The following is a 24,827-nucleotide window of genomic DNA, read 5'->3' as shown; positions in this document are numbered from 1 at the left end:
AACGTGTTCCCGAGCTCCCGCAGCGCGTAGCTATCGGTGCTGTGCATTGGTGACTTTCCGTTCGTGTTGACACCTTACTTCAGAGGCTTGGCACCCGTTTGTTTTCTTTCTGACTCTCACTCCGAACTAACACTGAGCTTAATCCAAATTCTGTTTGGAAAAAGGGGTGTTTATAGTCAGTGAGGCTTTGACTACTTACAGTTGTCTTCCAATACTCTTCCAATCAAAGAACAGAAAAATACTCTACCCCTCATCAGGTGGGTTACGCAACAGCTATTTATTCAGTCACAAAATTTCCCTTTTGTGATTCACTTTTTGTGAATCAGAGGAGTTCAGCAGAGATTGCAAATCGCGACTTTTACAGCCAAATATGCAATCCCCCTGGAAGCAAATGTTGAGAATTTAAATATTTCGGTCTAGTTCTTTGTAACTTGCAAGTCTTGGATTAATGGGACATTGGCTCTTGAGATTTCGTGTAAAATGAAATTTTAAAAAGCCCACAGAAATGATTGCTCCAAGTAACTCTGGAAGACAAACGTTTCTGAATAGTTACAGTTTGCTTTTTCATCGGTGCTACTTATAGTATATATATACTCGGTGGTGTAGTGTATAGTGTTACACCGAGTGCTATTTTTTATTATTACTCAGCGTGCTCTGCCATCCTGACCGATACAGAGGCCTCTGCAGGGCAAAACCCCGGGCAGGTGCAGAGGCCTCGCTGGTCACCTGCTGGGCAGGACATGTCATCAGGCAGCGCTGGCTCTTCCCCTGCTCCTCAGGTGAAAAGGTGCTGCTCAACCTGGGTGTCTAGGTCTTGTGCAGCCATCTTACCGTCAGGGAATGGAAAACTCGGTGCCTGAGAAGGAAAATGCAAGACAGCTAGGCAAGCCATGGGCTGCTGCCCGATTCTGTGCTGGCGGTTTCATGCCCTAGGACAGGAGTGCCTGTCACGGGAGGTGTTTGCTGCCCCGTGTGAGCGGTTAGCTGTTCAAAGGGTGCTGCTTGATTCCACTCTAGATAGAAATTTCCTATGCATCGCTGGTTTATTTTTTAATTATTTTTTTTTTCCCTTTTGGTGCTGTGTACCTGGCAGGCACACTGCATACTAAGTTGTGCATTTAAGCATTGGTTGCTACAGTAAAAATCTTGATGGCCATTGTTTCTACCAAAAAAAAACACCCTTCTCATCTTCAAAGTCACTGCTGTTACAATAATTTTCTCTTTGAACATGTCAGGATTCTGTCTTTGATTATATACTGGATTGTCTCTTGTCATTGCATAATGATTTTTTTGGGTAGACGGAGACATTTTTCAGTTCATCACAGTGCATCCCCCATCCCAGTACTTCTTTAAAAAAGAGACTTATGTTGAAAACAGGTATTTAAGACTATAGATCTTCAAGAAAATAACTGGTTTTGACTTTATTTTCCTGGGAATTTTGTAAAGCTGATGTGAAGTATAGCTTTCTTTTACAATTTGAACTTAGACTTTCAAAATCTCCCTTTTCTCCCACTCTTCTTTTTGCTTTTGATTGCACCAGAAGTCATTATTTCAGAAATTTTCTTCCACTTTTTCATTTGCTGTTTTTGCAGCTTACACTACACAAAAAGACTGAATCTCTGTAATTCCACCACCAGTTTATTCAGCTTTAAACAAGTTTTTGGAGAAAAAAACCCCAAAGAGAATGGAAAAGGGGGTTTAGAAAATTAAATAATGCTTATTCTTTTACCAAAAAAAGAATGTGAAAAATTAGGTTTTTCCATTTCGTGTGTCACTATTCTCTGAAGCTGGGAAAGCTTTAGAAAAGGAATGTTGGAAAAGAAAATGGGGGGAGATAAGTGATTAAATAAACATTAACACTCATTTTTATGGTTACTGAGGAAAGGGGAGAGAGGAAAGGAGGCCAACTTCTAAAAAAAATACCATGAAAATGAAAAAACATTTGTAAAAATGAGTAGGCTGGTGCTGTGTTGGTGATGCCATTCTGTTGGCCAGCTCTGTGGTCTAACATCCCTGCTCCTAGGTGAGGAGGTGGCTGTGCAGGAGTCGAGGAGGCATGGCTCCAGCATGCCGTCCAACAGGGTGGATATCAGTCAGTTGGATGGATGGGTGGGTGGTTGGTTGGCTGTTGTGGAGGTCAGTCAGTCAGTTGGTTGGCAGCTGGTTGGTTGGTTGCGTAGTTGACTGCTGTGGAGGTCAGTCAGTTGGCTGGTGTAGAGGTCAGTTGGGTGGGTGGGTGGGTGGCTGGTTGGCGTGGAGGTTGGTCAGTTGGTTGGATGGGTAGTTGGCTGGTGTGGAGGTTGGTCAGTTGGTTGGCTGGGTGGTGGGCTGATGTGGAGGTTGGTCGTTTGGTTGGGTGGGTGCCTTTGAGGTGGCTATCTGACCTGGGGATTGAGCACTCTGCTGCCAGACCCTCCCTGCCCTGCTGTCTTTTGAGGACTTGTTCAAAGCCTGGCAAGCATGCATCTAGGCCACTTCCATCAGGAGCTGTTTTTTAGTTTATATGATGTGTACTGGTGGTCTGACCACTTTCCAGGGACAAGAGTTTCTGCCACTGCTGTGATGGGTGCTCGCTGGCATGTTGTGGCTCTCTGAGCACAGTGGTGGGATGAAGGTGCCCTAGAAGCAGAGCTCCTCTCCCACTGCTGCTGAGTAATGGAGGGATGTGCCAGCTTTGTGGCTTTTCATGGTCAATGGCTTGAATTGTGGTGCTGCACTAGTACGATGTTCACCTTGGATCAAAGGGCAGGGGTCCTTCTGAAATGGAAGGTGCCTTAGAAGGTCCGCCTGAGCTAAGTGGAAGCCCAGAGCATCTGCAATTGTCTTGCGCCGTGTGTATGTGCAATCATTTCCATCACTGAATGATGCTGATGCCACCAGTATAAGGGGGAAACTGGACAAAAATGGGGGACAGTAGCACTGCATCAAGCACTGAACAGAGTTATCCCTGGGAAAATGGGTATGCTGTGCGAGGGGCAGGAGACCCCAGCCCAGGTAAAATCTGCAGACCCACATCTAGTCATGATATGTGTGCACACTTCCAGCAGGTTGTTGTAAAATTGTATTACTTGATGAGTTTGTTGCTTCAGAGGGTTAAGTGCGATTGAATTAAAGGTACCTTCTCAGTGGGCTTCGCCTCCGTGGTTCCACGTGATGGAAGTCTTTGCCGTAGAGTTTGTAAATCCTGGCTGTGGTTTGAAACAGGCTCTTTCTGCCCTTCTGTTTTGTCAGGAAAAGAGCTAAAAAGGACTTGCTGTATCTTTAAACTGGCGGATCCTTAAAACCTCCCTGGGAAGTAGAAGGGGGAAGGGACCCTTTCAGTATTAATTAAACAGAGATGTCTTGCTGTAGACTTCAGGGTTTACTGATAAACGCCAGCCCCTCACCCACGCCTGGTGGTGGCTGCTATTATTTAATCAGGGCTATTATGAGGAATCTGAGAAATCCTCTCTTTCTCCTCCTCCGTCTTCCATTTATCTGTCCTCCCAACCTGTTTGTTTGTGTATGGTTAAGTTCTCCATGCCAGGGAGAAGCAGAGTGGAAATGTCAGGGGTCAGGCTGCAGGCCGGTCAGGCAGGGAGCAGGCAGCCCAGCTCCATGGTGCAGCCTTTGACTTTCCGAGAAACCGGAGATACACTGGTTCCAGGCGAGATTAACTCTTTCAGCACAGCTGCCTTCTGCTCAGGAAAACCTGGAGGACTGGAGGCAAGGTGGGTACGTGAAGGCACTGAGTCTCTGTTCATGCATATATCCTTGCGGTCCTGTTGTTGGGTGTTCCTGCTGTCATTGCACTCACCCTCTTATCTGAGCCCAGCAGGCCCAACATTTCATCTGCCTTGGCAGCTATGCAGCTGGAGGATGCGGCTGCGTGGATCCAAACTTCTGAGAAGGATGGCGGGCAGCATGATTTGTTGCACTGCTATTACCGATACCTGTATTTCTCGGTGTGTTTTCCAATAAACAGAGCGTTCATCCTCAAAGGGCGCGATGCTGCTGTTCAGAGGTGTGTTTTTGAGCAGCGGCGTGACTCGGGGTTTGCCACTCAGAAGATACCTAAGACCAGTCTGAATGCCCTTACCTTCAGGATAACCAGTTTTGATGCTGGGCTGACTGACTGAGTATCTCACCGGCTTTAAGATGTGTGTAGTGCGGTGGTTTACATGTGCAGCAGCCCTGGCTGGTGCCATGGTGATAGCTGGGGTTTGGTGAGTGTTGGTTGCATGCCTCCAGCTGTAGTACCTGTGTCTCGCCCCACCTGCGTGCAGGACAGGTATGATTCAGCGGTGGGGTGGAGGATTTTGTTTGTTTGGTGCCGCCTTTGCATGGGGGGTGCAGCGGTGCAGCAGGTGCGGAGGGGCCAAGTCCTGCTGGTTGGACAGAGCTCGAAGTGCAAACAGTGCCCTGCTTGGGACAGTTGCAGGTGGAGATCACAAGGTAGCCCTTACGCTGCCACCTGGTAGCTTCCTTGTATGTGGCTTTATTTCAGTAGTGAGGTGCTTGTGTGGAAGTTGCCTGCACTAATGGTCCCTTCTGCAGGGGCAGGACGGGGTGGGGGTCACGCGATGGCAGTTCCCCCCCGTGAGCATCAGGGTTGTGTTTGCAAAGTCCTTTCACAAAGGGGTCTCGGTCTCACTGCTTTGTGCCTGATTTTATGGATGTGTTCGTGAGCTTTAAAGGCCTTGCAGACCCCGTGCTTGGGAAGGTTATTTAGCTGTTGCCTGATCAGCTCACTCCAACAGCGGTGTTCTGTGCTACACAACCGCTTTGTATAGGGGCGGCGGATGTGCCACAGCACGATTCTCTGTTGTAACTTGCGTGAGTAAAGGACTTGTGTCGTCTGTGTCCGGGAGGATGAGGCCATCTGTGCCAGCGTTCCCCCCGACAGCCCTGCCGGGTGGATAGCCCCTCAGGGCAGGGGGACGAGGGCGCTGCCTGTCGCCCCTCCTGCTGCACCCAGTGGGGCCGGGGCTTGGCGAGGGGCTCCCCACCTCCCTGTGCACCCTGCGCTCCTCTCGCTTAGCGCTGCACCTGTGCAGTATTTGCTTTAAACTTGCCTTCCTCCACCATCCCCTGTTAACTTGCTGACCGAGAGTGGTGCAGCAGGGGAGAGCGTCGCTGCTGCTGGAGACCCTTCTTTGATGGGCCGGGTGGTCAGAGGGACCTGCCCTTCTGGCCGGGCAGCCTGTGCTGCTGCGCTGAACGAGTCTCAGCCGGGTTAACAGCATTGGCACAAGCAGCTGTAGTTGTGTATGGGACAGGAATAAAGTCCAGTCTCTCTATCCAGAGTGCCCCCCACGGCGAGGTCCCCAGGGACACGCTGTGCTCCTGTGTGCCGGCGTGTCGGCACTGCTCAGCCCTGTGCCCCTGCCCTTGCCGGGGGAGCAGGTGCTCCTGGGCATCCCCTCCCCGAGCGCCGCAGGGCAGAGCCCACAACTGCCAGCACAGCGGGGCGAGCTAATTGTCTGCCACCTACTCATTTTCCAGGGATATTGAAATTGTTGTGGGTCATAAATCACATGAGCATATGGCTAGAAAGGGAACACAGGCCTGTATTTTAGCTTTGGGTTTGAAGATGAGACTGTCTGTCCTGTCTTGTACTGGCCCGTTTTGTTGATTTACTGGCCTGTGAAACTTTAGAGTTAATTTTTTGGTGAAGCAGTGAAAGTCTGTCTACCCCTGACTTCCTTGCTTGAACAGCTGTTTGCTGCTGATTCGTTGCTATTCTGAGAATTTCGTGAAGACTCTCCACAGTGATGTGACAATTGGAAGAAAAAGATGAGCTTATATTTTTCTTTTCGTAATAGTGGCACTTACGTACCTAAGAAAGCCAGGTTTCTTTGTGTGTGTTGTTTTTTTTTAAGATGCATTTCCCTTGCTGCCATTCCTCCTTCACATAGTTACATATTTCTTCTCATGATTTCTTTGCTTTTCCTTGAGATAGATTTAGTTTTAAAACATGCTGTTCAAACAAACCCTGGTCCTCAATCAGATTTATGACCCCCAGCTAATCACCACACTTTGCTGCTGTTTTATGGGATGTTTCTGAACATGCCAAATCCATTATGTGACAACAAAATTTCCATCTCTTTCTGTAGCCAAAATAAATGTTGGGATATACAAGAATTTGGGATTTTTCTGTAACAGAAAAGACCTAGCAAGAATTTATCCAGAAAGTGTGTTTTGGGTTGATAGCATCAGGTATCAGTCCGATTTGCAAACACTGGAATGTTTTCCTGCAGATTTTGACCCTTATTCAACAAACTCAGGCTTCCTGAGAATTCTCCTTTTTTAAGTTACTTTTTGTAGACTCTTTAGAAATTGTCCATGAATTACTAGGGACTTGGAAACCATGACTGGAAAACGGTTGTTTCTGGAGTGTCACACCTCTGCCTTCTGTGCTCCTCGGGCCGGGGTGTCTGTCTCTGAACCGTGTCTCTGCAGGTGCCTTGGTGAGACCCGGCTTTGTCCTGGGGTCTTTGCTCTCCCCTTCCTCTCGCTCTGTGACCGGTGAAGTTGTTTGAGTGGCTTTTGGTTTCAGGGAGGCTGTTCCCCCAGGTCCCCTCATATAAGCTGCTACTTCTGAGACACAAAACTGCAGTTGGAAGTATCCTAAAGAGGAATGGGATGTATTTCAAGGTAATTCTATAAATAAACCGGATAAAAGAGCTAAAGATCCTGGATGCTGTTTCTTCTTGGTTGCTGTTAGCCTTTGGTAAACTCCAGTTGTATTTTCACGAGTATCCTTGAACTCGTGTGGTTTAACCCAGAGCATTAAGCACATGATCACCATTTCTTGGTGTGCAAGAGCCTCAGATGTGTGAGGCCCCTGGGAGAGATTGACTTTGCCTGTGGCAGTTTTGTGTTACGGTCTCTCGTAATTGTGAGTTATAGATAGGGCAGAGGCACCTCCAGGAGCTGCCGGCGGGGCTGGGGGGGAGAGGGGAGGGAAGAGGTGGGCAGCTGGGCGAGCCTCCATTCCCAGCCCAGGCTGCCAAGCTGGATGCAGATCTGTCTTTGGGATACGAGGACATGGCTCCTGTTGATTTTGTAGGGAACAAGGCGACTGGACACATAAAAGTCTTTGGCCAGCTCTATCCAAGCCTTCACCTCACAAGAGACCAATACTATTTGAGAGACAAATTCCCTTTTTTACATGTGGCTAACAAGTACTTATTTAATTTGCATCCTGAAACTATGCGACCACAAAGTTCTTTGAAGGGAATCTTCTTCTTTCATTTCTGTTTTCACTTCATTTAAGGAAAATAGAGATTTCCATGCATAATATGCAGGGCTTAAATATCGTACTTATTGTTGTCGTTTCTATTTTTTCCCCAGCAATTATGTAGAAGCTCTTGCACAAATCTGATGAGAGAAAGCTGGAATTTACATGTTTCTTCCTCTGGTGCGCTCTGTGCATAATCACCAGCTATTCATTGCCTTTACAAACTCCATTAATACACCCACTTGCCTTGCCAGTGTGAGTGGGCATTTTCGTGCTATTTTTGGAGGCCTGTGCATGGAAACTCGCAAAAGGCTGAAGGTGATACTGCTGGTTTTGACCTGTGTGTCCTCAAGAAGAAACGAGTAGTTGCAAAACTTACCAAAATGATATGACAGGTTACGGAATCAGCAGACAGCTCAAGTAAATATTGCTCTTTCAGGCACCATCCCCTGGTGAAGAGTGAAGCAGGTGGTGGCGGTGCAGCAGCAGTGAAGCTCAGGCCAGCTCAAGCCGTTTCTCAGTATTCAACACGCATTAAAAGGTTGCGTCATAATGGGGAAAAAACTGCTTGGGGATGGATGAAACGGGATGCATCTGAAGGCAGCCTGATGTGCTCAGAGGCTGACAGTGAGCACTTGGCGGTGTGGACTGGTGGTGGCCACTGGTGCGGTGCCCACAGGAGAGGGCAGGTCTGTGAGGGGATCCCACGAGGGAAATGGCAGGCATTAGTCACCATTAATCAGCTTAGCTCCTTGTTAAATGTCTAGGTGGCAATTTAATGCAGAACATTTAAGTAACATCTTTTTTTCAATTCGGCCTATCCTGAAATAATACTAGACATTGTCCAGGAACTGCTTTTAGTTAAATGAGGGAGTATTGGACAATTTCATATGACTTCTGTACATGCAGAAAATTCCACTTTGGATTTTATGAAATACCTTTTATTTGCTCGCACATTCTGGCTGTCAAGAGATGGATTTCACATGGGCTGAAGTTGTGCGTAAAGCTGCCATGTGATAATTAGCACACATATGAAATAAATTTGAAAGTATTGGGTGCAAACCCCAGCATTTCCCTACTCATCGGGGGTGTGTGGGTTATTACCCTCGGTGAAAATAGGCTCACCGCATTTAGTTAGCGCAAGTGAGTGATGTACGGCAACAGCAGAGAAAACATGGGATCAGTCAGCCAATATTCACTCCTACCGTGGAGTTCTCCTTTTTGCATTACAAGCTGGATGCAGAGGTAGGGACATGACTGAGACTGCTGCAGTCCTTTGGGAGGGAGGGTCAGGAGAAGCTGTTTGTAGCCTTCTCCCAGTGCCAGGCCTGAGTGTAAATTTGATGGAGAATTAGGTAACTCCTTTCCGAGATGAGCAGAAGTGTTTGGTTTTGGTTTTTTTTTTTTAGGGGGGGTGGGTGGTGGTGGTAGAAGAATAAGCCCTGGAAAATAACTCGGAGCTCCCAGAGGATTTGCTGGTCTTGGATGGCAGTGTATGAATGTTGGGAGTGTTGATTCAACTATGCTGGGATGGGTTGCAGTTGCCAGACTCGTGTTTCTTTTCTCCTGGAAGCATTCAGAAATGGTTTGACTGTTGGTGGCAGTTGGTTTGGTTTGATTTTTAAAGCCAGTTTTCCTCACTTGAGCAGGGTTGTAGCTTCTCATACTGTGCAGAGCTTAGGAGAGCATGGTGCTGGTGATGGCTCTGGGGAGCCCAAGCAGCGGTTCAGGGCCATGAGGTGTGTTGGGTGGGCTTTAGGCTATGGTTGAAAGCTTGGCCGTCTGAACCTCAGCTTTAGTGGCCGTTCCACATGAGCTATGGTTTGCCTGCGTGGGGCATGGCAGGAGCAGGCTGGCAGAAAGCGGCACCACAGCACTGTAGTTATGATGGGACCTGGTTTGCAAGAATGGTCTTTTATCTGAGAGCCAAACCCCCAACATCGGCCTCTTTGCAAGGGGGGCAGGCACATGGCCCCCTGCCGTTTGCGTATTTTGCAGTGAAGCCAGCCTGAGAGTTAATGTGTTAAACCAAAAAGAGGAACTGAAGGTAGCCAAAAGAAAGGAAGGATATGAGTTAAAAACAGTCTGTTGTCCCCATGGCTGTCTAGCAGGGCACAGGAGCTGGTGCTGTCCGAAGGTGTGGAGCTTCTGGCTTCCCCCTTGGACACAGGACTTGTATTTCTTCTCGGAGAGCTGTAGAGTTGGAAAGCAGCAATTCAGCAGTAGGTTCCAGGGAAATCAATAGATGTAGGCAGTTTCACACTTCCCTGTAAAGCCACGGACGCGTGTTGCTCTCCTGCTGGGCAGTGGGCAGCACCATGGGGAGCTGCGGGTTCCCCTGTTATCGTCTCCTCCTGGAAGCGTGTAGGGAACGCTTTTTTTAAAACAGCAATGTCGCTCTCCTCATCCGCACATCATTCATTCTGCGTCTTCAAGGTCATGCTACGTGTAAGATGACTGCCACCTTTTCCACTGATTGGGTTTGCATTTTCCCTACTTAATAGTATTTTCACCAGTTTCTTCAGACACCGGCATGTGGCCAACAGTCTTGAGTTTGTCCTGGAGTGATATCTGCCCCAGCTTGCTGTTGGAGCTGTAGGGTAGGATGCAGCAGTCTGGCTGTAAACCTACAGCATTAACAGCAAACCCTTAACACTGCTGTGGGTTTGGGCAGCCTCCCTGTCATGGTGTGCTCATCCTTTTGTTGCTCCTGGTGAAAAGAGTAGCATGAAAGGAGGTCAAGGGAGAAAAAAAGAAAAATATGTATTCTCAGCAAGCACTCTGTGTCTCCTGTTATGTAAATTCTGTGCAAACAGCGAGCACTGATGGAGCTCCATGCCAGCTCTGAGACCACTGAAAGCAAAATAAACATCTTTGCAGCATAGGCTGATACATGCTCCCTTTAGAGTCACGGGCACCTCTAATTAATCATGCTGTCTGTGGAGGAAGAGGCTTTGAGGGTGGGAGGACGTTGCCAGACCTGATGGGCTGACGGAGGGATGGGCACCACTCGACGTTAAGGGTAAATGTGCCGTGTTCCCAGCCCCGGCAAGTGGGGATGGCCATGCCTTGCCTTGCCTTGTCTTTAAGGTGAGCGGTGTCTTACCTAGCTGCAGCAAAGCCAAATGCTTTATTCCTGGTTTGTGGGATATACTAGTGGTGTGGGACGGTGCTCGGTGCTGTGCACACGTTTTTGGCTAAAGAGCCTTCCCTCCTTTGTGAGAAAGGCTTTCACAGTGCAGCTCAGCTGGCTGGGTCTCAGCAATAAATCTACGGGCTGGCCAAGCCAAATGACTTCTTGAAATGTTAATGAGTGAGATGTGGCCGATGCTGGGGAGTTGGGGGGGTCTCTGCACAGCCCTCCTGGTTGGCGGAGAGGGGAATCGCCTGGTTCCCATTTCACCTGTGCTCACCATTACGAGTCCTTGGCATCAGCTGTTCATCTTAACCGTGAATGCTTCCAGCTTCTGTTAATTCTGTTCATCTTGGGGAGGGTAGTGACTTTAACATCTTATGGGCTTTAAAAATTGCACAGGTTACACAAAATAAATGAAGGAGTAAAATCAGAGTAAGAAGTTGTTTTTGGTAATGGAGCAGATGGGGCTTTGCATTGAGTGTCAGCGGAGTGCTCGGTGCTGCAGGGTCCGAAGCCAGAGACAGTCTTTGCCCGAGGCATTTAAAATAAAAAGAGACAGACCCAGTCCATAGCAGGGTACAGGTTGCCAGAGGTGAAAGTGGTGCAAATTTATGGAGTAAGCAGGTGGCAGGTGCCATGTTTGTGTTTATAAACAAATGCAAAACATGTGCTTACTGGTACTCCTGGGTCAAGAAAATGCCTTTGTTTGGGGTTTTGTCAGTGCTACAGAGATGAGGGAAGAGGTGGCTTATTTGTTTATCAACACAAATGAACTAGTTGTATTTAAAAGTACCATTTTAGGAGTAAATTAAGCTGTGGAGACTAGGTCCAGTGTGCAGGGAGACATGAAATGTTTTCAGACCTTATTTTTCTTGAAAACTGAAAAAGATGATTCTGTACTGTGTACAAATGCGGAGCTATGTGCCTGAACCAATATGTCAAACTGTCATGTGGGAGATTTGGTGAAAAACATCTTGTCCTAAGGGAATAATTTTAAACACTATATGTAGGTTTGCTGCCTCATAAGAGATCATTACTCAAATCTATTCCCTCTTATGGTAGCTCGGCCTCTGCTTAACGGGTGCAGAGTGAACAGAAGCCTATTAACGCATCCTTTCGGAGTGCTTATCAGATGGTAGAGGGGAAACTGATCTCTGATCAGGGAATATAGTGTTTTTGGCCAAATCCTGTGATTTAGCCTTAACAAGATCAGTAGCAATCCAGGGGCTTCACGCTCGGCTGGCCATCGAGGGCGGCGGTGGCAGGGCCGTGCTGTGCTGGGCGGCCGGACCCTGGGCAGCGCGGGCGGCCGAGGCTTTGTCAGAGCCAGTGAGGAAGTGTAAGGGATGAGCCCTGGGGCAAGGAGCCGTTCCAGGGATCTTCACCTCCTGTTTGTCACTTCAATCTCACAGGAACGCTGAAATGTGGAGTGGAACCCATTCCCAACCAGACCCCTACCAGACTGTGACTGCGCTCTTGCTCCTGCTTGTCACTGCCTCCCATTCCTTTTGTTGGTGGTGGCTTTGGCAAAAATGAGAGGAACAGCATGAGCAACACCTGAAGAGCAGCATAAACTCCCGTGCCTCCATGTAGCATCCGCAGTTGCCTTGACTACACACCATCCCTCCCTCATTTAATCTCCTCTGTCACAAGACGATGCACGTAATCCGTGCTAGCATTGCAGGTGAACTCATTTTTATTGGGATTAGCTTACCTAAAAATCGGGACACATCGGGGTTTGCACATGCTTGATGGAGTCGTCACAGTTAAGAGAACACCTATTTTTATAAAGTGCCTAAGAAGATGTTACATGGGGGAAGAGGTTTTACATAGCAGCTTGATGTGGGCTAAGGAAAAAGAGGGAGTGAGAAGGAAACTGGAGGGATTGAAGGTGTCTATGTATACATGGTGTCTTCAGGAGGGAGGAGAGTGTCAGGATCTAATCTCACTGGAGAGAAATGTGGTTTTCCTGAGCTGATGTGAAAAAAGCAGTCTGTGGTGTGTCTATTGGATTTTTTGGTGGAGCAGAACTCCTTGTCTTCTCCCTGTGTCCCCACTGCTTGCTACTGGCCAGGCTCCTGTGTTAGTTGCCCTGCTGCCATTAATGCCGTGTAAACAAACAAACAGCAACCTTTTATTTTCTGAAGGCATGCATACCTTTGCAAAGTAGAGCGGAACGAAAGAGCAGCTTCGGAAATGTGCAGGGTCAGAGCAGAGGATACGGGGCATGGGAGAAAGGCTGGGTGAGTCTTTCATGGGCTGTGCTTTTCTGTCTGTCAGCTCGTTTGTTCGGGACTTCATGATTGAAATGTGTTTGTGTGAGTAAAGCCTCTTCAAAAGCTTAATGTGTGGCTTTTACCTAAAAGCAAACTTTAATATTGTTTTTCTAAAAAAAAAAAAAAGCTCTTTTAGTCTTTTGGGAATGTGAAGCTGTCTGTGTGCGTCTGTCCCTCTAAAGGAGAGCAGCCTGGCATTTTTTTCCTCCAAACTGCTTGAAACGGTTCTTAACATTGCTTTTGTATGTTGTTGTAACTGATGAATGTTACAAGCTATTCAGAGGATATTTTGAAGTATTTACCTAAAACATGCAGTTTGAACTGCAATAAACAAACTTGCTGGAATAGTAGCTGTACAGAAGCGTGTAAGGGCTGTGAAAATGGCTGGACTTTATTCACTTTCATGTTCCAATGAATGTTTGCAAATATTTTTTCGCCATAGCCACACAGCTCTTCCCGATGTTGTGGCTGGCTCTTGGAAGTGCCTGTGCGCAAGCTGAGCTAATAATACTAATCAAACCCCATGTTAACTTCCAGGGCATTCAGTGATTATTGCAGGAATTTTCTCTGCTGTGAGCAATTTTGCACAGTTGGCTGGGGTACACGGGGCCGGATTTTCCTCATCTTTATCTTCCTCTGAAATACAGAGGATGGGTTTGCTGCTCTGGGCAGGGTACGGTAGGATGGGCCAGTATAATCAAAGTAAAAGGAAGAAATAGTTTCCTGTGCTAGAAACTTAAGCTGGATCTGTGCAGTAACTGACTTTTGGGACCACCATGACTTTGCCCGGCTGCAGTGTGTGAGAAGGTGCTGCGGCCGAGGGGGTGCTAGCTGCGCCGGGTGGAGGAGCCCCGCTGCAGTCGCAGGCTGACAGTCCTCCCCGGCTCAGCACCCACCATCACATATGGGAGGCACAGGCTGCCACAGCCAGGACGTGCTTTAACCACCGCCCTTCGGGGTGACGGTACCGTCACGGCTGAGCTGTTCCCAGACAGACTCCTTTTGGTCTTTGGTCGCTTTATTGCTTTGAGTTTCATGCCTTCCATGTGAACACATTGTGTACTTACGTGTGACGGTTTATCTCTTATCTGTACTTCAACATTTGCTGTTTTCAAGCAGCACACGCTATCCCAGCTGGGTCTTTTTTACTTGCATTTGTCCCAGGTTCTGTTGTGTCACATCCTTCGGTTTGGAGAGGAAGTCTCCACCCAGACCATCTCGAGGTCTTGGGTGTGGAGGATGGCTCTTATTAGAAGGGTAATTGCTTTTATTAATAACGTGGATTTCTTCCAGTAGTTGCTAATAAAGGCAGTTGTGCAGTTTAAACATAATTTGTTTGAAAATTCCTTGCTTCCAATTAGGTGTCCTTCATAACTGACAGTGATTTATCTGAAACTTGGCAACTGCGAGGCAATGACGTGATGACACCATCTTGCATTACCTGACTAATTTTAACCTGCTGAGGCACTGCTGGTTTGAAGGAGGCAGAGAGACAGCAGGGAAGGGAGAGTGTTACTGTTTTGGACAACCATCAGGCAGTATCTCGTGCTTAAGGACAGTTCTCATCAGGTGGATCAGCACACCTTTAATTTTTTAATACAAAGGTTTTTTCAGAGAAGCATCATAGCTTTGTTAAGACAGAAGTATTGAAAAAAAGTAAATTGCACTGAGTGTTTCCCTCTAGATTGGCTTTGAGAACACTTGTGCCAATGCAAGTCTTTTTGGTTTGGATTTGAATGCATCATTTTCTGTGCTCCTTAACAGCAGACCAAGAGAGCTTGAGCTCCTGCACAGTGATGTTGAGTTAGGCGTCGTGTGGACAGTGGCAATCAGCATTGACTTGGCAAACCTAGAATCAGATCCTGCTTACCTTGTTTGCTTGGGTTTTCCTCTGAGGTAACGAATCCAGCACTGCAGGATAGATTTTGCATTGATTCTGTTGTCAGTTGTTTGCTTTTGAATTTTATCCACAGCAAATGTTTTAGGAATAATTTGCTGGTTTACAAGTAAATAAGCCTGATTTTTTATTCTTGAGATGCTTGTGGCTTTTGAACTTCCTCACTTCATTGTTGGCTGAGGACCTGATCCATTCCGGGTGTCGGTGGCATCTGCATGGCCGATGGAGATGCTGCTGCCCGTGCCGGCAGAGCTCTGGCTCTGATCCCGGCTGTGTGCCTGGGCACGTGTAGCCGGGCGCCAGGTCCTGTGCCGGGAATGTGCTCTCTCTGTTTCTTCTGCCAGTGTCCTCAGCCCAGCGGCTGGTCTCCTGCAGCCTGATGGTTGACACTCCTTGCAGAAGCACCACCAAGATCTCTGGGCCCCTCGTGGCAGCAGTTCAACAGTGGGACACTTTCCTCTTTCTCTGCAACAGAGGAAGAAAACTGCTGTCACAGAGACTAATCTCAAGGCGCTGGCTTTTCCTGTACCGAGACCAGCATGTCCTGTACAGTCAGGGAGACCCAAGAATAAAAAATATCGGGTACTGTGTGCATTGCAAGGGACGTGAACAAATACAAATAAGAAAAATGTTTCCCTTTCTCAGTTCTCTGTACAATCCCATTTGAGTTTAAAACATTTTATAAATGTGAAGTTATTCGGGTGTATTTACATTCAGGACAGTAAGTTTAAATCGAACGCTTCATCAAATGGCATTTATTTAGAGAGGTTTTTTTGCCCTGTGATTGTCCCACAGTGACACCATGATGTCAGTGTGGCGTTGGTGGCCCTGCCCTGCGCTGCCAGTGGGGCAGCTCCGCAGCACGGCCATGGCCCTCTTGTGAAGGGCTGAGCTGAAATGCTGACATGGATATGTGATGGGGCTCGGGGGTAGCAGGAAGGAAAGGTAGAAGCTCCCCACATGGGCGCAGAGGCAGGCTGTGCTAATGCCATCTCTGCTGCCAAAACTCTGCGCTTGGGTATCATGCAGCGAACTGTGCTTCAGCTCTGCTCAGTACTGCGTATTTATCCAAACTGCCTAAAAAACCCCAACACCAGCTACAGGGACTGTAATCGACTTTGGAGTTTAGAGAACATGAGCGTCTTTGACCTGCTGATGTTGGATTCTTTATTCGAGCAGTGGAGGAGGGTATCTTACAGAAATGCAAACCCAGAGCGCGGCTGTGCTAGGCTGAGGTGTGTAACAGAGCTTTGTGTTGATTTTGCACGTGGTTGCACTAATGCAGCGCATGGCTGAGCAAGCAGCGGCACTGCCCTGGAGCCATGTGCCTTCTCCCATCGTTTATAGCATCGTGTCCCCAGGTTCTAATTAGTTTCTCTGTATGGTGTGATGATACTGTTTTGAATACGAGCATCTCTGACATTCTATAATGAAGCATTAAAAGCATTTTCCAGTTTAGATCAGGGACTTGCAGACTAGTTTAAGATTATTTTTTAGTGTCACTGTGATCGTGTAACAAGCTGTTCAGTTCCTGTTTTGTATCTGGTGTAGCAGCTGGTTAAGTGAAAGAAATACAACTTGCCCCATGAAGTGTGGTAAATCCGCACTGCTCAGCTTTGTGGAACATGAGAAAGACGATGTGAAGTAGAGTCTTAACATGGTTAAACATTCACAGCCATTTTTTGGTATCTTTGGCACACTCCAGCATCACGCTCAGCCCTGCGCCACGGGAACTCTCAGGGTCTATCAGAAATTATGGTCCCTACATTTGCTAGTGCTGCAGCACGTCTGCTCTTGTGCTCTGGGTGAATGTGAACGAAATGGTGGATGGGAAGAAATACAGGCTGGCTGTCAAGATGTTATTGGCTTTTTGTTCTTGCCTTGCACTGTTCTTCTATTTACTCACTGTTTTTGTCCTACAAAAAGCCCTTCTTTCAGGGCTGGGGGGGCTGTCTGCATGGGCTCAGGCATCCTCCCTGGCAGAAGCAGCGGCGTTCCTGGGGGTGCAATAGCTCCACGAGAGTTTTCTGTGTTATGGGGCTGGCAGGCTGGCTCCAAGCAGGAAGAGAGGAGCAAGCCCCAGCCTGCATCGGCCGCTGGACTGCCCAGTCCCAGCCAGGGTGGACACCAGTCACTGCCATGCCCTTCCTGAGGGTCTGTGAGAGGGACCCCGTGGAGGGGTTGTTGATAACGTGAGGAGCTACAGGGTGAGGGATGGAGTTTGGGGTGTGATTTGCATTTTGGCTTTTTTGTGTGATTTGATTAAGAGTGGTAGAAGAACTGAAGAAGTGATTGATTTCAGAGAGGAAGAAAGTGATGGTCTCTTCTCCCAGACAGCAAGTGATAGGACAAGAGGAAACGGCCTCAAGTTGTGCCAGGAGAGGTTTAGATTGGATGTTAGGAAAAATTTCTTCATGGAAAGGGTGGTCAGGCATTGGAACAGGCTGCCCAGGGAGGTGGTGGAATTGCCGTCTCTGGAGGTGTTTAAAAAACATGTAGATGTGGTGCTTAGAGGCATGGTGGACTTGGCAGTCCTGGGTTAACGATTGGACTTGATGATCTTAAAGATCTTTTCCAACCTAAAAGATTCTATGATTCTATCAAAAAAAGATGTCCCTGGCTGTGCCAGGCAGGGAGAGGGCACGGGCACCAAGGCAGACTTTGAAGATGAGAAAAATGTATTTGCAGCAGATTACTTGAAAGTATGGAAGCAAGGAAAAATAGTGGAGTGACAGTGGGAACGAGTCACGAGTACGTGGTAGTATAGTTTGGAAGGAACAGTTTTAGCTACTTTTCATGTGAACTGTAAAATCCATAGGAAAAAAGCTAGGGACATTCTTTAGGGTGTTCAAGTTAAACTCTTTCAGTGGTTAGCAGAAACTAATGTTGGCTAAAAATCATACGAAGTCCTAAAACAAAGAAATTATAAGAAAAGTGTTACCATGATGCTGCATTAAAAGAGGTAAACAGGGAGGCCTGTGCCTGTAAGAGCCTGATGATAGGAATGACCTGGAGGGTTCGGGGCTGGTTTGGGGAGGTTTCAGTATCAGTTTCAAATAGTGGAGGGTGTGCAGGGCGTGAAAACTCCCCATTGTGCTGCCATCCAGGACAGACATGATCAGCCGTGTGTGCATCCCCAGAGTTCAGACATACTGCTGGTTTACTTTAAAGCAAGTGCATGTGAAAGAGAATATTTCTGGTGGTTTTCTGGCACAGTGAAAAATTCAGCCGAGAAGCTCACTGCGGGGTAAGAGGGAGCTGTACGAGTGGCGGGGATGCTGTGTCCCCAAGCCGGGGGACACTGTGGGTGCCAGAGCTGGGGTGCGAGCTGACGGGGCAGAGGCAGGTGCTGAGATGCTTCCCACATGCTGCCGGTTGTGTGAGTTGCTGTGGTTGCATTGCACTTCTCCTAACGCTCTCTCTGTGAACCCTTTCCAGCCCACGACCTTCCCCCGAGCAAGACCTCGGCCACGGCGCAGACTGGCAGCCACCTGCAGTGCCTCTCGGTCCACTGCACGGACGACGTGGGCGAGGCGAAGGGCCGGACTGCGGTGCCGACGTGGAGGTCCCTGCACTCGGACATCTCCAACAGATTTGGGACTTTTGTGGCCGCCCTGACTTGAACAAAAGAAATTATTTTTTTTCTCTTTTTAATTTTAAAGGGCCGCTACTGCTAGGTGGACTATTTTTCTAGGTTGGTACCTGCTTAGTGGCATATGGACTGGAAAGGGTTAATTTAAAGTAAACCTCAACTTTTTTTTAATCTTCTGCCACAGTATGTTACCAGTGTTAACCCTTCTGCAGTTAGCACACTTTTGCTTAAGATTTTCCTGCTAGACCACTTTTTCCCATTATTCTGTAACCTTGGCATACATTTATAGATGAGGCCTTTTCCTTTTTCATCTCAGCGTATGTCCAAGTCACGTATGTCATAATAAGACAAAGATCCTCCTCCTCCTCCTTCCTCATTTGCTTTGTGTTTCTTCTTTTTTTTTTTTTTCCTTTTGTTTTGCTTTGTTCAGTGCTTATTACAATGGTGATCCTGAAGAACAGCAGTTCAGGAATAAACGCCGGTTAAAGTAAAATGGTCATCATTATGTTATATATTATATTGATACCCAGCTTTTGCCAGTCACATACAAACCAAACAGTTAATGCTCTGTTGAATATTCAGGCAACGAGCCTGCCCTTTCCTGAGAAAATGATGTTCTGTTATTAATAATGTTCAGCCTTGTTTGCTCTCCGCCTTCCCCAGCGAGGTGAGGACGCTCGTTCCTGTATTTACCCTGCTGAAGCCCAGAGACAGAGCTGTCATGAATGGGCTGGTTCAGGCACAGCTGGGGAAGGTGTAGAGAAGTTTCTCTAAATAAGTCTAACAGGAAGTTTGCTTAATAATTAAGAGTCATTGTCTCCCCCACGGAATGGCCGGGCTCCCTCTCCGCTTGCGAGCAGGGGCGGGCTGTGCTCCCCAGCGTGGCTGTAGCCTCCTGGTCCTGGTGATGCTCCCACAGTTCCCACTTTATCACTGCCAGAGAAGAAAAATCTCCCGGAGGCACCGCATGCCTCCTGTGTGCACTGTGCTGTGGCATGGTGTCACGGTGTCCCAGGGCAGGAGCTGGCACCCACAGTGCGGCTGGGTCCATCGCCAGCTGTGGCCGGTGTCCCCAAAGCCCTGCCAGGTGGCACAGCTGCACCCTGCCCATTTGTCACCCCTTTTTAGCTGAAGGAAGATGCTGTCAATGGGAAGCGGGGTCCAGCGTCCCATGTGCTTCTCTGCAGGGCACCCCGGCTCCTGCCACGGCCGTCCCACTGCGGTGGCAGCAGCTGGGGGACAGCCCGGGGAGGGACACCCAGGGGTCTGTATTCCCAGGGTCAGCATTGCCTGATCTGCCAGGGCAGGGAGACCCCACGTTAGACCCTCCTGAACTTTGAGGCCCCGTTTTTGCCACGCATTGAAGAACAGCGTTATAGATGCATACGATAAAAGGAAAACCATACTTCCCTGCTGGTGATAGATAATACTCATTCGAGAAGAAAGTTGGAAGCAGACCAGATAAATACACGACTGACACGATGAGCCGACACTACTGTGGTTTTACGTAACGCTGTGCATTATTTGTGTATCCTCTGTGTACAGGAGCGCGAGCCGTCCCGCCCCGCGCAGGCCAGCTCGCTTTCCTCTGCTCCCTGAAGCTTAATACCACCACGGGAGATTTAGGTTTTAGCTGTGAAATAAAGGTCGGCCTCTCTAGGGTTATTTATTACTCCTGTCATGAATTCACAAAATGTGTCCCTCCTCAAGGGATGGAGTTTGAAGACTGCTTTGTATTTTATCTTCGATGATTGTGCTGGGCCTTTAATTATTTTGAAGTGATGTTCTCAGTAGACACCAATGGAGAGGAATTTCTGCCTAAAATGCCAATGGCACGGGATGGTCTGAAATCCTCACTCGGTTGTGTGTGGCTTCAGAGAGACTCGCAGTGTTTGGAAATGTTATTTGAATGTGCTCTTATTAACCGTGCATGGATTGATTTCCTCTTACGGGTCTGGTCAGTGACTTGACTTTGGATAAATTTGGATAGTTTTGAACCTTGATGTTCAATATTATTTTACTTTTTATTGAAGCTGGAGCTGCCACGAGGATGAGGATTTTTGCTCCTCCTGGGGCAATTGGCTGTGGAGATGCCTCGCACCCGCTTGGTTTGGAACAAAAAGATGGGATGCTTTGTACCTTCTGCAGGCGCGTGCGCCACCGAAAGCTCAGAGCTCCTCCCTGTCCCTGCAATAAAACAGCACCGTCCCCAGTAAAATACCTCCTGGTAGAATAGTTGTCAACCCCCACTCTGCAAGGTGCCTCTGTGCCTGTGATTTCTTAAGTCCCGGTTCACCCATATATGTGATTAATTTTAAATCTTGCCTAGGAAAGCACTTGAGGGCTGGGGCGGCTGTGCCTGCCAGGGGTGAGCACTGCTGAGGTGGCTTCAGCCGCAGCTCCCACCCTGTCCCGGCAGCTCCCACCCATCCCAGCTGGGTGAGTCTTGGAGTAACCCTAGCGAAACTCATGCCTAGACATACAATACCGTGTTTCAGCACTTACAGCTGGAAAATTAGGAAGAGTTCATGGTCTGGGTGGCACGTTCCTGTCCCACAGCAGTGCAACCCTGATGGCTTGCCTCTTTGTTTTTAGTTTTTCCTGCTGTATTCAAGAGAACAGGTTTTTCAGGCTTCCTGAGGTCAGGGATGCACACCCTGTGCTACCAGGGAGAGACCTTTCAGTGAACACTGCATTAGAGATTTCAGATCGCTTTTAAAGAGAAATCCTCCTTTAAGTAGAAATGTGGTGACTCTGTTGGTCTCACCCACCCTTTTCTTCTGTTTTGCTCTCTGCAGCATGTGCTCCTCTGCTGGAGCTGCTGTTCCCCTCCACTTGGAATTTAACTTTTTTCCTTGCTTAAAAAAAATAAAGTGCAAGCAATTCCTTAAAAACCGGTGGAGTCCTCTAACAGTTTTGAATCCTATGAAATGAGGCGGACGGGCTGTACTGAAGCCAGGGCCACGTGTTCAGCTGCTGAGCTGTACAGCATGGAAGTGCGGGGCTGCAGCACACGGCTGCCCCTGGTCATCCTGTGTGGCTGGCGCTGCTGGCCCCAGGTGGCTGCAGCAGTAGGACAGGATTTTTAGATTGTGAGGAGTTAAAAACAGTGGTTGGCTGTCTGCTGGACCTTAATTTGCTGTGTAGTTTTGCTGAATAGCATGGTCACATGCCGTCCTGCCAACCTCCTGCCCATTTGGTCTTGCGTAATTTAAGTAACATTATCAACTGAACAAAAGGAGAGGTTGGGAGCTCTACTGGGGCAGCTGTGAGCAATGCCACGACCAACCTGTGTTTTCATGGTTCCTTTGCTTTTTGCCAAAGATCAGAACAGAAACGGTACATATGACTGACCAGGAGGAGCATCACTTCATGCTCATAACCTGGTGTATTTGGTACTGGCAGCATATGCTGAAGGCTACAACTTTGTTGCAAAGCTCGTGTCACCTGTAGTAATTTCATTGTGCTCATTTTTTTCTATTAATTTGGCACTGAATGCACTGATTTTTTTTTTTTTAACATATATAAAATATCAGCATAGCCCTACGTGGTAAGAATTGAAATGAGTTAATTTTCAGAATATTAATAATACTTCTAACTGAGGCATGTTTGAGAGCTGTAGTTAAAAGCCTGTTGTGCAAGAGGTAAGTTGCACACAAGAGTGGAGAGGGAAACAGAGGCACAGAGAGTGTCAGCCCGAGCTGGGTCAGGGGCACGTTGGTGGCAGAGCTGAGCCGAACCCGAGGTCTGACCTCTGCTCGCAGCGCTTGTTGCTGAGCCGCACGGCTCGAGGCTTGCTTCCTTCAGAGGGTGAGCTGGGGCAGCAGAGGATGGAATTTGAAGAACTACATATTCCCCAAATGAGTGGGTAAAGCCAGAATAACGTAAACTCACACCTGCTTGTCCTATAGGGCTTCCAGATAGCAGGGGTGTTGTACCAAAAAGTCAAGGACCTGTGGTAGATGTGCCATTAAGGGGTGCACAATCTTTGTATTGTGAACAACAGCAAAAATGGGGCTTCACATTTGTTTTGGAGCTGTCTCCCTGCCTCGCCTGGCTTCGGCTTTCCCGTGCAGCCCTGTGCCCAGGTGCCGGGGAGCGTGGACATCCCTGGCCTCCCGACCCAGCTCGCTGACTCCTTTGGTGTTTGCTGAAAGAAACTCTGCACTTAGTCTTCAAGTTAAAATGTAGTGGCAAACTGAGGAAAATCTCTCTTGCATTTAAATTGGGAGGAGTGATAAAAATATCTCTTTGCCAAAAAAAAATTAAAAAAAAAAGGAAAGAATAGGCTTTATTTATTAAATACTCTTACGATTTTTTTCCAGATCACTTTTCCCTAGGGTTACTAGTTCTCTGCTATTCTAGCTCGGTTTTTAGAGCATCAGTGGGAGAGGGTTTAGACTCATTTTTATTTAGTTAAGGATTTCATTGTGTGGTTATGGTGGAAGGGAATGAGCATCAGAATCACGTCATCTGGGTCATTTAGGGACTGTTTCAGATACTGTATGTCTGCGTGGTCATTCTGAGGCTGGCTGGCCTTCCCACACCAGGAATCTGTGTTGGGCTTCCAGGCACCACTGGTAAGGCAAACGGAGGAAGGGGTAAGGTGAGCACAGGTCAGCGAAACGCGTCTGCTGCTAGGAGGGCTGGAGGAGGTGGGGGGAGGTGCAGACAGAAACAAAACTGGTGAATTTTGATTATTTTTGTTAAGCTGCAGTGTAAGGTTTTCTCAACTACTAGATTCACAGCTGTTCAATGGATGGTGTGTAAGAGCATAACCCATTTTTATAGAATTGTTTCTCCTTTATTGCTTAAGGCTAATGGAGGAAATAGTCTAATTTTGTCTTAGAAATTCTCTATTAGAATTGTTGGTTTGAGTCCATCCGCTCATAGATCCTGACTGATGAAACTGCAGGCTGTGATTTCCGGCAGTTACAACTTTATCACTATTTGCTACCCAAGAATATAACAGCTTTAAAACAGCCTTAAGCAAAAGAATGTTATTTCTTTGTACTAAATTTGGTTCCTGGAAAAGAAAAAAAAAATACTCAAAACACTGGTAATCCGTACTGCATAGCAAACTCTTCTGAAAAATGTTATTGCACATGTAAAATATGAAAACTTGACTCTGCTGTGTGTTAAGCAATCCTGTAATCTTTTTCTTTTTTTTCTTTTTTTTTTCTTTGTTTTTTTTTTTATTCTTGTTCAATTCATTTCTGAAATGCTTGGTTGGAAGACTGTGACAATAGCTCATGAAATTGAGTGTTATTTTTCTTCCTTTTTTTAAATATGTAAAGTGCAGTCTTCTGTATTCATGCATATTGTACATATCTGTATATGTTTTACTGAGCAACTAAATAACAATAAATATGATGTTAATGGTGGCTATTGTATATTTCATACCATGTTTGTTAATTTTTGTAGTAGGTCCTTTTTCCCCTGAGACATGAAGAAGTGAAGCAATACTGTTCACATACAGGTAAACCCTGGCCCTTGTGATGGTTGGTACGACTTTTGCCTGTGATCTGGGGAAATCCTCACTCCAGCTGGCTTCCCTCGCCGGCAGGGCTGTCCCACAGAGCCGCTGGCCACAGGAAGGCGTGGGGACGCGGTTCGTTCCTGGTGCTCCTGGGCTCTGCAGGTTCCTCTCTACCTGCAGTAGGGTGACCACCTGCCCCGGCAGCTCGTGGTGCAGCCCCGCAGCCAGGTCCAGCCCCTTGCTCCTGGCTCAGATGCTGGCTGACCCAGAGATCGCAAAGGTTGGAACTAACCGGCACGATCAGAAATTACTTTTTAGCTGAAGTCATTTCTCTGATGAACAGCAAATCCATGAGGTTTGCTGAGCCCCTGTCTAGTAAATGGGGCTGGATGAGCAAAGATAAACCTCCTCAGGAGCTGAACCTTGAGGAGGTTCCTCCTGAGTTCGGAGGATCCCAGCTACAAGAGGAGGTTCCTCCTGGCCTTATTGTAAGCCGGAACACTGGGTCTTCCATAGCACTTCTTCTGGTAAGATTTTTGAGCCGAATTCTGTGAATAAACGGTAAACAGGCTAGAGCTCTTTACCAAGATTCTTAAAAATCCATTCATCTCTGTTACTCAGATTTCAAACTCTTAATCCTTTCACATTCCTACGAGTTTTCCAAGGAGGGCTGCAAGAGAAATGTATGATATTTTCCAAGGGGGAAAAAACCCCAAATGCGCAATAGCCCAGGCGCTGTTCAAACACGTCATCTTTGAACTGAAGAAACAACCTTTTGTATCTTTCATGCTTGCAGGAAACACAGAAGCAGTGCTCAGCCTCACGTATTTTTTTCCATTTGTTTGGCATGTGCTGAGGTGCAGAAAGCTGTGCAGTGCTCACAGCGCTGCTCCGCACGTTCTGGTGTGCAGCGTAACAGGATGAGCCGCTGCATCTCCTGCACAGCCTGTGAGCTCTGCCCGCATCTCACCAGCTTTTCTGTGTCTGAGACACGTATTCGGTCTCGTCCCTCTACGTTGTTCTTTAACATGAAAAGCACACATGGAAAAATGAAACTATCTTGAGATTCATTTCAAGTCCATTGAGGGAGAAAGCTTTGCTTAATTTTCAAACCCCGATTTTAATATTCTTGAAGGGAGAAAGCAATGCATGGCAGAGAAGTGTAATTTGCTTTAAAGATGTAAACCTCACCTCTTGTAATGGTGGCTGGGTACAGAGCAGACAG

At 47.4% G+C, this 24,827-nt stretch overlaps 1 protein-coding gene across 2 annotated transcripts in view; it reads left to right on the top strand.

The window, feature by feature from the left end:
• MN1 (MN1 proto-oncogene, transcriptional regulator) overlaps positions 1–24,827 on the top strand; it is a 111,942-nt gene that overhangs the window by 17,407 nt on the left and 69,708 nt on the right. The window contains exon 2 of one of the 2 annotated variants that reach the window (XM_037375288.1): positions 17,970–23,518. The exons of the other annotated variant lie outside the window; for it this stretch is intronic. Within the exon in view, the coding sequence (XP_037231185.1) occupies positions 17,970–18,154 (185 nt within the window). The 3' untranslated portion in view covers positions 18,155–23,518. Of the gene's footprint in view, positions 1–17,969; positions 23,519–24,827 lie in introns of those variants that run through there. 2 annotated transcript variants of the gene reach the window in all.

This window comes from Falco rusticolus, chromosome 1 (assembly GCF_015220075.1).
Source record: "Falco rusticolus isolate bFalRus1 chromosome 1, bFalRus1.pri, whole genome shotgun sequence".
In the NCBI taxonomy this organism is placed as follows: Eukaryota; Metazoa; Chordata; class Aves; order Falconiformes; family Falconidae; genus Falco; species Falco rusticolus.
This window is presented reverse-complemented; position numbering and strand designations above follow the sequence as displayed.